Below are 13,611 nucleotides of genomic sequence, written 5' to 3' on the forward strand. Positions count from 1 at the left end.
ATTTTCCAAGTTACACCTCTGGCTGGAGGGAAAGGGTTAGGTCAAGAATTCGGCATGGGGGGGGCCTTCAAGTTTTGCGTCAGACAGCACAAAGCCCCTGGCCACAAAGCACTGAGGTAAGGGGGTCCCAAGGTGAACTTGAGCCTTTAGCTACGCCCCTGTGTGCAAGATTTCTCCTCAAATGTTACTTTTAGCAGTGCGCAGAGCACCTTGTAGAGCAGGGATCAGCAACCTCCGGCACTCCAGGTGTTGTGAAACTACATCTCCCATCATGCACACTTGCTTAGCTGTTCTCTGAACTCCCACAGAAGTGTAAGAAGCATGCTGGGAGTTGTAGTTTCACAACAGCTGGAGTGCCGAAGGTTGCTGATCCCTGTTGTAGACTAATGTGCACACAACCAGCTCTTTACATGTTTTTGGCTTTACAAGTTTTAGGTTCCATTCCATATGTGCCTCTCTTTTTCCATCCAATGTCATATTTCTTGGTCACCATTTGAATGGGATCCAAGACAAAGAACAGGTGTACATAAAAGACTGACACCTTCTTCCCCTTGGACCCAGTTCTCATTTTTAATACAATAGCAGCCATCTACCTCCAGGCCGTGTGAGGTGTTTGTCAGCAGCACTTGGCCTCCATTGTCCACATCTTCCATGAGGACATTCTGAGGAGAGCTCAGCAGTGAAAGTGTCACTGAACAAGTGATGAGGAAATAACAGTGATTCACCGTGAGCGAAATAAACAGCGAGGCGGGACGAGGAACAATGCCCATTTATTAGGGAGGAGGGCGGCCAGGTTGGTGAGGCAGTGCCCACAGGTACTCGTCATTATCAGCCCTTCCCGCCAGCAGCAGCAGCAGACACCTCCGGGCTCCTGCCGCAGTCACACAGTGCAGCTCCGCATCGTCACACGCCCCCGCATCGTCTCCGCCATGGGGAAGAAGATGAAGAAAGGCTGCGACTGCAAGCGGATCCTGAAGAACAACTGGCTGCTCATCACCACCGTGGTGGCTGTGGTCCTAGGTCAGTGTGCTGCATCCATGTCTGTGCTATGGGGACGGGGGACATCCTACACAAGGCATTGCTATGTGCTCTGGAAGGCAGGAGGTGGTAATGCTGCAGAGGAGCAGTCAGATAATATGGTGGTTACCAAGGACCAGGGCACCGTCTCCATGTGGGCCTGTAGGAATGGGGGCTGCAAGAGGGCTTCATTCTGCACTAGCTAGTCTATAGATGGGGAGAAGCTTCATGGACATCGTGTATGAGATAGATGTCAGATGGATGGGTATTAGATAATATATATTAGACAGACAGATGTTAGATAAATAGATGATAGACAGATGATATTAGCTTGTTAGACAGATAGATATGAAATAGATTGATAGATATTAGATACATAGATAGGTAGATACCTATCTGTCAAACAAGCTAATGTCATCTGTCTATCATCTATTTATCTAACATCTGTCTGTCTAATTTATATTATCTAATACCCATCCATCTGATTTCTATCTATCTACTTTAATACCTATCCTATAATATATCCTATTATAATATATGTATCAATCCATATCTATCTATCTATCTATCTATCTATCCGATTTCTATCTACGTTATATTATCTATTAGATAGCGGTAGATAGAAATCAGATACAGAGATAGATATAGCAATCCATCTATGATCTGGGGTCCTAGGTTTGAATCCGACCAAGGACAACATCTGCATGGAGTTTGTATGTTCTCCCCGTGTTTACGTGGCTTTCCTCCGGGGACTCCGGTTTCCTCCCACACTCCAAACACATACTGATAGGGAACTTAGATTGTGAGCCCCACTTGGGGACAGTGATGATGATGTCTGTAAAGCGCTGCGGAATATAGTAGCGCTATATAAGTGAGTATACTAAATAACTAGATTTTAGCATAGAATAATGAATAAAGCAGAGATGCAAGTCCCAAGGAGCTTGACTCAAGGACCCAAGCTGAATGTGAACGGAGCCTAAGTCAGTTACCTTTACAGTCACTTAGATGCACAACTTAGGCGCTGTTCGCACCTCTCCATTACCCTCCGTTCCAAGGTACACATCAGGAGAATACCACTCACAGCAGACTGCAACATAAGCCCCTGCATCAGTATACCGTGGCATACATTGCCCATATAGGACCCCATAGTAATAAAGTATATACCACGCAGTTTACGTTTTTCTCTTCTGTATAGTCTACTATACCAGAGAAATAAAGTTCTGCCCCTGTATACGGGCCTGGCATATGCCAAAAGGACCCTTTCGATTAGTTTAGCATATGGACCTGGAATTTTCCAGCTTTACAGCCATGCAGTTATAGAGTAATACATTCTTGCTTTATTACAAAGTCCACTGTAATATAGATTACTTATGGGAGCATCCCTTTATGGTTAATGTATGATGGATTGAACAGTACGGGATGTTTTTCAGTACATTCACTTTTATGAATGGGGAATACACCCACTGTACCATCCCCTGTGAATATCTGTTGGGTCAGAGACCCTGGGTCTCAGGTACTCCACCAATTTTTAGATCACTGTTCCCCTTTGACCTGTTTTCACGTGAACCTGGAGAGAATCCACGGCAAAGCTGCCGACCACTCACTTGTCAGTCACGCGGCACCCCCCATCCCGTATGTGTAACCTGCGGACTACACGTTCACTCTATAATATCTATCTATCCATATCTATCTATCCATCCATCTGATTTCTACCATCTATCTATCTATCTGATTTCTACCTAATATCTAGCTATCTATCTATCCATCTGATTTCTACCTAATATCTATCTTTCTATCTGATTTCTACCTAATATCTATCTGTCTGATTTCTACCTAATATCTAGCTATCTATCTATCCATCTGATTTCTACCTAATATCTGTCTGATTTCTACCTAATATCTATCTATCCATCTATCTGATTTCTACCTAATATCTATCTTGTTGCATACATTTTTGAAACTGAAAATCTGTTCCATATATCTGAATGGGTTTTTTGGTAGCATAGGGGTTTCTGCAAGCTTCATTCAGATAAGTAGGGTAACAGCAGAAGTCGTATGCAGCCTTTAAACCGGACTGTAGGCTGACAGGCTATACAGTGGGGCCACTAGTTTATCTCAGGACATATTATGGGCTTATTCACACAGCAGTTTTTTTTACTGTCAGTGAAATACGGACTTTAAAATTTTTTACATGTTCTATCTTGTCCGTTTTTCACTGACAGACTGCTCCCATGCAATTCAATTTCTCAGAAAGGCATTAGTGAAAAAAAAGTCAGTTAAAAAATGGACAGTTTATCCGTTTTTAACAAAAAAAAAATCACTGTCGTGTGCATGTAGCCTTAGACTTTTTTCACATAGGTCTCATGCACACAACATTTTTTTTTTTCCTGCATCCGATTTGCATTTTTTGCAGTTCAGATGTGGACCCATTTACTTCAACTGGGCTGCAAAAGATGGGGACAGCTTCCATATGTCCGTTCTGCAGCACCTGTCCTATTCTTTAGCTGTATTATGGACAAGGATAGGACAGTTCTATAGAGGGCCGGACATTCAGTTCCGCAAAATGCAGAACACGCATGGACAGTATTCGTGTTTTGCTGATCCGCAATTTGCTGACCACAAAAACGGCTATGGCCGTGTATGGCCCTCAGTGATTTCCATCAGTAATTTTGAGCCAAAACACAGAACAGGTGCAGATCTTTCCCTTATATCTTATGTCTATGGAGGCTCCAATCCTGGTTTGGCTCACAATCACTGATGGAAATCACTGACCGAACACTGACGTGTGAATGAGGCTTTAATCTTATGGATAGATATCAGACTGATCAGAAAGAAAAATCATCATGCAGTTACAAATGCTGACGTAGACCTCCAGCAACAGCAGATAGCGGAGCATGCTGTAAAGGATAGTCATAAACCATTTCTGCTGAGCCATTGAGCTTAGGAGAAGAGAGTAATGTAACTCTTCAGGTTATTTCAGGATAGCCTTTCTCTTCCGACCATCTGTCCAAAAAGTGGGCAAAACCCAGGTTTGTCTTTTGTAATAATATGACATGGGTTCTGAAGAGACAATGATCGAGGAGGAGGGTCAAATCCCAAAGAACTAATTACTGTAAGACTGTAAGATGTGAAGTAAGGTGAGTATAAATGGACCGCAAATGAGAATACACGTAGTCATAGGCAAGCAAGTTAGGGTCCATTCAAATGAGTATACGTGCTCCATGCCCATGCACCAGCCATGTGCACCACATTTGCTTGAATGTGTCTGCGATCCACAAGATACGGAAACAGATAGGACATTCTTTATGTTTTGAGCCGAAAGCCCACAGAATCGCTTGGCCTTCAGATCCATGCCTCTGGTCCGCATTACGGGCACAGAGTCCTACGGTCTCTGAATGGACCCTAAAGCTACTTTCTCTGAAAGCTCTCCTGAACTGTCACGAGCAGGAGCAGAGAAGCACCCTTGATGGATAACCACCAGACTGTAGACTGCAGGAAATTGTATGTTATGAAGCATGAGGATACGTGGTCTATAACACGTGGAATGTGATCATTTCCGCAGGAGGTACATTCTGTTACGTTTTGGATGCAGTGAGCAAAATAAAAATCAAGTTAAATGTGCATGCTAGCAGTGGCACAGCTGGACATGGTGGAGGCTAGTCTGTGCACAGACCTTCTTATTGTGGAAGGGTTAATAGGCTGCCTAGTATTAGTTGTGTTGATAGGTTGTTTATGCCAGATTGTAACACTGTTTCAAAGTATCCTTGGAAATAGATTCACAGAAAGCTATTAGCTTCACAGTAGTATTTCTCATATAAAGAGGACCACAAAATGCTATACAGGCAGCATGCTATAGAGCAGGAGGGGCTGAGCAGATTGATAGTTTTATGGGAAAAGATTCAGTAAAACCTGTAATTTATACGTTTATATCTCTGCTCTTTCTGATTTCATTGTTTACAGGGGAGGTGTTATTAGTGATTGATAGCATTCTCTGTGTAAGGGTACTTTCACACTAGCGTTATTCTTTTCCGGCGCTGAGTTCCGTTATAGGGGCTCAATACCGGAAAAGAACTGATCAGTTTCATCCCCATGCATTCTGAATGCAGAGCAATCCGTTCAGGATGCATCAGGATGTCTTCCGTTCAGTCACTGAAAGGCGTTTTGGATGGAGGAAATACTTCAGCATGCTGCGGTATTATCTCCGTCCCAAATTCTGGATCAGTTGCCAGAATGCCGGATCCAGCATTAATTTACATTGAAATGTATTAGTGCCGGATCCGGGATTAAAAATACCGGAATGTCGGACCCGGATGTGAAAAAAAAATAAAAAATAGAGACGGATAAACGGAGAGACATTACTGACAGCTATCTATGTATACACACTTAGAAAAAAAGAGAATGCTAACAATCACTGATAACACCTCCCCGTGTACAACTATCAGTGACTGACAGCTATCTATGTATACACACTTACAAAGAGAATGCTATCACTGATAACACCTCCCCGTGTACAACTATCAGTGACTGACAGCTATCTATATATACACACACACACAGAGAATGCTATCAATCACTGATAATACCTCCCCTGTGTACAAACTATTGGTGACTGACAGCGATCTGTCTATATACACTTAGGCTACTTTCACACTTGCGGCAGAGTGATCACAAATGCATTGCAAGAACGGATCCGCATCTACAAATGCTGTCCGTTTGCATGCAGATTGCCTGATCCGGCAGGCAGTTCCGGCAATGGAAACATTTTGTTTGGACTGGACTGCAGGCATAATGTGCCTTGCGATCCTGTGCAGCCGATCGCATTGCAGCCGCTGGGCATAGTTATGGTGCCAATCACTTCAACAGACCACTACGCCCCCTCCTGCCCCACAAGATAGTTAGCCGGCCGCAATGCGGTGCAGTGCATTCTGGACAGAATCAGGCCGGAACGCACTGCCTGGTGTGAACGAGGCCTTAATGTGATCATAGCAACTAGTTTAGTGCACACTCTTGCTCTTAGCACGTTACTACCCGTACTTCTAGGTGGTTTAGGCAAATTTGCTGCTGATGTGACATGGAAAGGACCCCCTCACCTTCCCAGTTTGACAACACCTGCAGAAAGGGGGTCCTCTGAGGGATGCTGGCAGAGTTGAGAGTTCTATCAATGCCCCTGGCTCTGTAACGGCTCTGTCACTGCTCCCAGAAACTTTCATTGCTCCACCCCTCCAGCTCTGTCATTTCTTCTTCCCCACGCTATCACTACACCGTGCCCCCCCCCTCCTCTGTCACCGCTGCTGCGTCACTGCTCTACTCACACTGCTCAGTCACCGCTAGTGTTGAGCGAACCCGGTGAAGTTTGGGTTCGCCGGGTTCGGCCGAACTTTAGGTCAAAGTTTGGGTTTTAGGACCCAAACTTGACCCCGAACCCGGACTCCATTAAAGTCAATGGGGACGCGAACTTCACTTTATTATTTTCCAATTTTAACATGGTTATAACGGAAAATAATACTATTAGCTTTTTCAGATCTGAGTTTTCACGATCGTGAAAACTCACATCCAATGGTATATTCTAACACAGAGGCGTTCCCATGGTGATGGGGATTCTTGAAGTTAAAATATACCATCGGATTTGAGAAAACTCGGATCCAATGGTATATTCTAAACCCGAGGCATTCCCATGGTGATGGGGACGCACCCCTGACAGGTTGCTGCCATCCGCGGCACCTGAGGGGTTAATTGCACGGACGGCAGCTCCCTGTCAGAGGTCGGTTGCCGGGAATGTTTCTACAATGTTTGCATTGGTGGGCAATGCCCCCCCCCCAGTAGTAAAATCATTGGTGGGCAGTGCGCCCTCCCCCCCTTCCCAGTATTAAAATCATTGGTGGACACTGCGCCCTCCCCCCCATCAGCGACAGTTCTGATCGGAGTCCCAACATTGTAACTCACAGGTCTGTGCGGTGCATTGCTTATGCTTATAGCAATGCGCCGCACAGACCTGTGAGTTACATTAAGAAGGAGCGCTGGGCGGCCACAGCGCATGTAAGTATAATGCTGCTAAGTAACTGACCATGGCAGACAGGACTTCAAAAGCGTCCTGGCTGCCATGGTGACTGATCGGAGCCCCAGCATTACACTGTTGGGACTCCGATCGGAACTGCCGCTGCTGCCAATGATGGAGGACACACTGCCCACCAATGATTTTAATACTGAGGGGGCACACTGCCCACCAATGATTTTAATACTGGAAAGGGGAGGAGGAGGACGCACTGCCGACCAATGTTTTTAATACCGGGGGGAGGGGAGGGCGCACTGCCCACCAATACAAACATTGTAGAAACATTCCCAGCACCCGACCTCCGACCTCAGGTGCCGTGGATGGATTGGGACGCACCTCTGACAGGGCGTCAGAGGTGCGTCCCAATCACCATGGGAACACCTCAGGTTTAGAATATACCATCGGCTCTCAGTTTTCTCTAATCCGATGGTATATTTTCACTTCAAGCGTCCCCATCACCATGGGAACGCCTCTCCATGCCCAGCTTGTCGCCGATCCACTCCAGTAAACAAAGCCATCTCAGCCCTGCTACTTGCCCGCAGCAGGGCTAAGATACTGAACAAACTACCTGCCCGGCACCCGGAACTGCATGACCCGGGCGTCGGGCGATACGATTTCCACACCCCTGGGGAACTTACTTACATACTTACTTGTTCCCTGCCCTTGTTGATCCTGGCTCCTTCACTCCCTGGCCTCGGCTGCCGCGCTCAAGTCCTCCACAGTCAACATCCACTTTGATGCCCCTGCAACCAATGACTGGCCACAACGGTGACGTGCTCCCCTTGTGTCATGTCAATTGCTCACATGATGCAAGTGTGGGACAGGTCAACGTCGTGGCCAGTCATTGGCTGCAGAGGGTCAAAGCGAATGTTGACAGTGAGAGAGCCGAGCGAGCCAACCAAGGTCAGAAAGCGAAAGAGCTATAGCTGGAACCTAACGGCGGGGAGGAGGTAAACATGCTTCCTTATGCAGGTCTGGCCAGGAGGGGCGGCTGCTAAAAATCCCCAAAAGGTGACCAACCCCTGTACATGTAATGAAAAGCATGTACACAAGTTTTCTGGTGCAAATTGCACTAGGATTAAGACACATGTTGATTAGCACATTTCCCCAAGTACGTTTTTGGCCATATTGAGACACATTGGACAGGACTGTATCTGGAAATGCCTGCCAAAACACACACAAAGCAGTTTGAAAGGCCTTTTGTAATTACTGGTGGTTTACATGAAAATCACTTTTGAAATATCACTTTGAAAAAATAAAAAGGGCGGGTAATGTTTTTCAATATTCACAGGGGTTCAGTCTTTTATTATTCGCCACAGCAGTTTATAGTAACAACCAAAATTCAAAAAAACTAAAACTCCACTTGAGTTGTACTGTATGAAAAGAACGGCTGCTTATTACACATTGACAGCTTCCCTATGCGATTCAAACAATACTGCGTGTGTTTGTCACGTTTACTCCATACCCAAAAATATGATGAAAAGACTATAACGTAAATCCATGTAATTGTTTGGAAAGACAAATATATTACAACATAATAGCATATATTTCATAGAGATGTATATGGTATGAATGGTAACTATGGCTGGAGCGAGGGAGAAAATTGACAGAGGGGTTAATGTCTTGTTGCATATTGTTGGCAAATTCACATTGCATTCATATTTCATTCAAGATTACTTTCAGGCATTGTATTTTCACATCAAATGGGTTTTTTAGATCTGTAGGTCCAGGAGTTGGTGACTTACCATAGCTACACTCCCATGTTTTGCTGACTGTGTATATTTTGATGTTTTTGAAGTATTTTTTAAATCAGTCTTTTTTTTTTCTTTTTTTTTGTATATTGGTGCTAATAAAAGCCCTTGTTACTACTATGATTTTTTTGTACAGTTTGTGCATGTAGTGCAGCATCACATACCACGTGTTACTCTGTTTTTTACTTTCTTAAAAAGCATATTTATTAAAATACAGTTCATTTTCCCCTCTCCTACATTGTCATTTGATGACCTCCAAAACTCTTAGATGTCATGCAAACACTCCTGGACCTCCTTAAAGGGGTTCTGCACTTTGTTTAAACTGATGATCTATCCTCTGGATAGATCATCAGCATCTGATCGGCGGGGGTCCGACACCCAGGACCCCCGCCGATCAGCTGTTTGAGAAAGCAGCGGCACTCCAGCAGTGCCACAGCCTTCTCACTGTTTACCACCGGCCCAGTGACATCACGACTAGTATCAACTGGCCTGGGCGCGGCTAGGCTCGGTTCCCTTGAATGGAGCTTAGCCCCGCCCAGGCCAGTTGATACAAGTCGTGACGTCACTGGGCCGGCGGTAAACAGTGAGAAGGCTGCGGCGCTGCTGGAGCGCAGCTGCCTACTCAAACAGCTGATTGGCGGGTGTCCCGAGTGTCCTACTCAAGCAATTCCGCATGTTGATATGGAAAGGGGGCTAGTCTCATAGCATTAGGACCTATAAATTACAACAATATAAGGCAGATGGTGCCTCCCTAATTTTAAATTATATTCACTTGGATGTCATTTAAAATGGAGTTACACCCCAGAATTGTCAAGCAGATTATAATCTGCCCATGTATTTGTGATACTCATCACTCGATGAATGAGCAAAACACTCGTCCATGGGGTGAAATTATTTTTTATGCACCACATTAGATCATCATTTCTGGGCAGCAGATATTAGTGTGGGAACTGCAATCTGCTGCCCAGAAACAGGTAATCTGTATGGAGACAAGTGATGGCAGTAGCCATTACTCGTCCCCTGACAGTGAAGTTCATTGCTGCATGTAACTGATGAGCAAGTAACGATAGGGAAGAAATGGGTCTTTCCCGATAGGTGGTGCTCTATCACCGTATGGCTAGATCTATCCTGTTCCATTAGCTCTATTCATTGCTAAGGTAGAATACCGTTTTTTTTTTTGTATGGACCAGTTTAACACCACTTTACAAAAAGAGAAACTGAAAAATGGTTCCTTTTTTTACATGGCAACCCTTTATTAAAACCAGAGCATTGACTGTTCATACTTCTGTTTATGATTGTTAAAACACACGACTTGGTACGCAAGCTTAATTGTGGTAGGATGCCAATTCCGTTAACATAATGCTTATTTTATTTGGCAAGTGGTGAGTGACCTGCTTGCTTATTGTGTGAGTTCTTCTTTCCCCTAATGTCTCTGGACTGCACGTGGACTGCTATTTTCATCATATACAGTATATATTCCTCAGTAGAACAAAAAGTTAATAAACATGAGTTTTTTAGAACGTTTGTTCCAAGATCCGTAATGTATTATTCTTTTCATTCTACCGGAATGTAACTGAACAAGGGTTTGGAGAATATCTTACATAGTTTTGCCAAAGGGTTAGTGTTGCCCGAAACGCGTCACGCAAACTCAGTCTTTTTTAATTGCATGTGTACACTTCAATAAAGTCTACAGTTCGGAGAAAGGCAGTGCTGGATCCTTGTTTTCCATTTTGGGAGTCTTCACTCACCGTGACACGCCGCATCCACTGACATATGATATAATCCTGGGTTGGAGCTGGTAAGGGAGTTTTTCTTCCTATTTACATAGTTGTTAAGGTTGGAAAAAGATAAAAGTCCATCAAGTCCAACCTGTAATCCTGCTATGATGATCCACGGAACAAATCCCTGGATAAATGTCCATCTTCCTTTTAAAAAGAGGTTGGGCCAAAGGGAAAGGGAGCCTTTTCCAGTCAGACCTTTTCTCCTAAAAGAAAAACTTTGTTGTCCATAGTGACTCATCTGAGAGCAGTGTTCAGGTTCATTTCTTATTCTGCTCTTGAGAAATGAAAGTTGTGCTGTAATTGGTTGCCATAGAGAGTTTTACATTAATACATTTTATAAATTTCCTAAATCTGCCCCATTGCCCTTTAAGCAGACCAGTGCAATGGTCTACATCACCAACCTGTATTTCATAGGTCTTTGGATTAGTCCTTATAAAATGGGCTATTGGTTCCATAAATAGCAAGAAGATTAATGGGGACACTGGGCACAACTGATGAGTCCATTTAGTGATCTGAAATCTTATGTCATTCCTTAATCTGATCCCTCTAGCCGAAGAGCTGAAATTAGAGTTGCCAGCTGGCTTTCTTTGAAGCTGGAGAACCTTGTACACGTTGTTATCATTATTATTATTGCAACAATTTACAGGGAATGCTGCTAATGGCCCTAGGATATACATTACTAGAATCTATTATGGTTTCCTACTTTGTCCATAAAACATTGACTATGAGTTTTGGATATGTTGCCCAGATAAAAAAATAATCAGGACCATAACTTATGGTCCGTGGTAGCGGAATCCATAACGTAATTCTTAGATAACCCGAACTTGAAAACACAAGTTCACTCAACACTACCAAGCCATTATTGCAGAAATGATGATAGCAGAAAACGGAGCTTTATAAGTACAGCTATAACATACTTCTAGATTCTACATTGATAAAAGCACAGAAGGTATGAATTGCTGCTCATCAGGTGCTACTCTCAGAGTATTGTCTGAGGTATTGAAAAGATAAAACCTAATATAGCCTAGTCTGTTAATTTTGCATAGATTGTAATGATAGAATGAAGTAGGTAAGACAATAATTGTCCACCAATCACTCAAAATCCCTTGGTAACCACAATGTTTGCCTCCAGCTTTCAGTCCCTTTTGAAAAAAAAAAAAACATTCTACAAATGGTTGTTGTTGCAGCATAGTCCTTTCAAGTTCAGAAGCATGAATTAAGTGGTTACATACACATACAGTAGGTGTGTACTATATTTTCTGTCAAACCCAGTTCTGCCAATTATAAACTGTATGAACAATTAGGGTTGCTCAATTTTGGAATGTTATTAAGTCTTTCAGATTGATCTCCTGGATTTACTGGGCACTGTACCAAAATATATTGTTTTTCCCGCTAAACGTGTTGTAGAGGTTTGGTAGAGCTTTTAGTTACACATCTCAATTCCCTGATAGATCAGCTATTGTTAAGGTAGTGTCTTGAAAAATGAGCTAGGCTAGAACGTATGAGCATTTTTTTAAATGCAGGCCTAGTTCACAGTGTTTTGTTCAGTATTTGATCAGTTATTTCCATCAGTGATTGGGAGCCAAAACCAGGTGTCGGCCAAAAACACAGAACAGAAACAGAGCTTTCCATTATACATTAGTCTGTGTAGCCTCCACTCTTGGTTTTGGCTCAAAATCACTGATGGAAATCACTGACTAAACACTGACATGTGAACTAGGCCTGAGTCCTTCCTTTAAATTTTCCTTTTCTTTTGAAGTCATTAATGGGATTGTTTCAAAGTACTGCATCAGTCTCTACGTTTCTGTTTCTAGCCTAATGCCTGCAAATCATTTCTCAAAGCTGTAGCTATCGCATCATTTCCAGTTGTTAACTGTATATCCTCACGGAACAAATCAGGGTTTCTATCTATTGGCATTTTTCAGCTATAATTAGATTGATTGGTAAGAAATAGTAAATCTTAAATTTTCAAAGTTTGTCACGCTTATGGAGCTCCATGTGAAATCTTAAGAGGGTTGGGGATGTGACAGTGCATCCTTCTTACAGGGAGTCTGTCAGCACCTTTAACCATGCTAAACTACTGACTGCTCTAGGTGGGGAGAGCAGTACAAACACTCCCCATGTTTTAAAAGTCAGACAGTCCTTTTGACAATGCTAAGTTACTGACAGCACTAGGTCAGGGCTGAGGAGAGAAGTACAAACATACTTTTTTGCTGAGCCTTTATCATCAGGAGTAGTGAGAATGTGATGTTTTATTCTGACAGATTTGGGCCTGCAGGTGCCCTGGATGTGGTACTTATTTGTGAAGTGCTCCAGCAATGGATATAAACAGTGGCAGCTAAATAGGTCTCCTGGTTTGATGCTACAGCTGTCACTAAGAGCAGAGTGGAGGATCTGTGAAGCAGCGCAATGCAGACTCACTGTGAAGCTCTGCCATGGGCACTTAAGAGCAGAATTTGGCAGACTATAACTTCATATTCTCACTACTCCTGATAAAAGCTCCTCCACGTTTGTCCTCAGCTCATACCTTGTGCTGTCAGCAGTTTATCATGGTCAAAAGTGCTGACAGACTCCCTTAAAAAGATGATGAATGTTCATTAAAATGTCATTGACTGCCTGTTTCTCATCCCTCTATTAAACTTTTCAAACATGCCGTAAAAATATAGCAGTGCTGAATTTGTTGAAGAACTGTTTTTAACTCACTGAAATTTTAACAGTAGTCAATAGCTTGGTTATCATCTATGCATGGTATGGAGTAACGTTAACAAGCTGCACACAGAGTGTGTGTTCACACATTATCTTACATTTTATTGTCAAATCTTAAATGATCATGAGACTATAGTTAATACTGGTCCTGTTATAGTTGTAAAACTTCCCATGCAGAAAGAGTGTAAATAAGATGACATTTCCAGAAAGGAATTTCATGTCCAAAGGTTGATACATGCAGATCAATACAATAATGTATTTATGTCCTGCTGGGAGAAGCTAGCTCTAGAATGACAAACATTAA

General features: G+C 43.1%; 1 protein-coding gene across 3 annotated transcripts in view; it reads left to right on the plus strand.

Moving 5' to 3' along the window:
• Positions 1-777: 777 nt before the first annotated feature.
• SLC1A1 (solute carrier family 1 member 1) overlaps positions 778-13,611 on the plus strand; it is a 73,300-nt gene continuing 60,466 nt past the window's right edge. For 2 of the 3 annotated variants that reach the window (XM_044272032.1, XM_044272041.1), the window contains exon 1: positions 778-1,020. In XM_044272032.1, coding sequence (XP_044127967.1) covers positions 930-1,020 — 91 coding nt within the window. In that variant the 5' untranslated portion in view covers positions 778-929. The remainder of the gene's footprint in view (positions 1,021-13,611) is intronic. The other variant, XM_044272024.1, reaches the window with a different exon arrangement.

The sequence above is a fragment of the Bufo gargarizans genome, chromosome 1, assembly GCF_014858855.1.
Source record: "Bufo gargarizans isolate SCDJY-AF-19 chromosome 1, ASM1485885v1, whole genome shotgun sequence".
Classification (NCBI taxonomy): domain Eukaryota; kingdom Metazoa; phylum Chordata; class Amphibia; order Anura; family Bufonidae; genus Bufo; species Bufo gargarizans.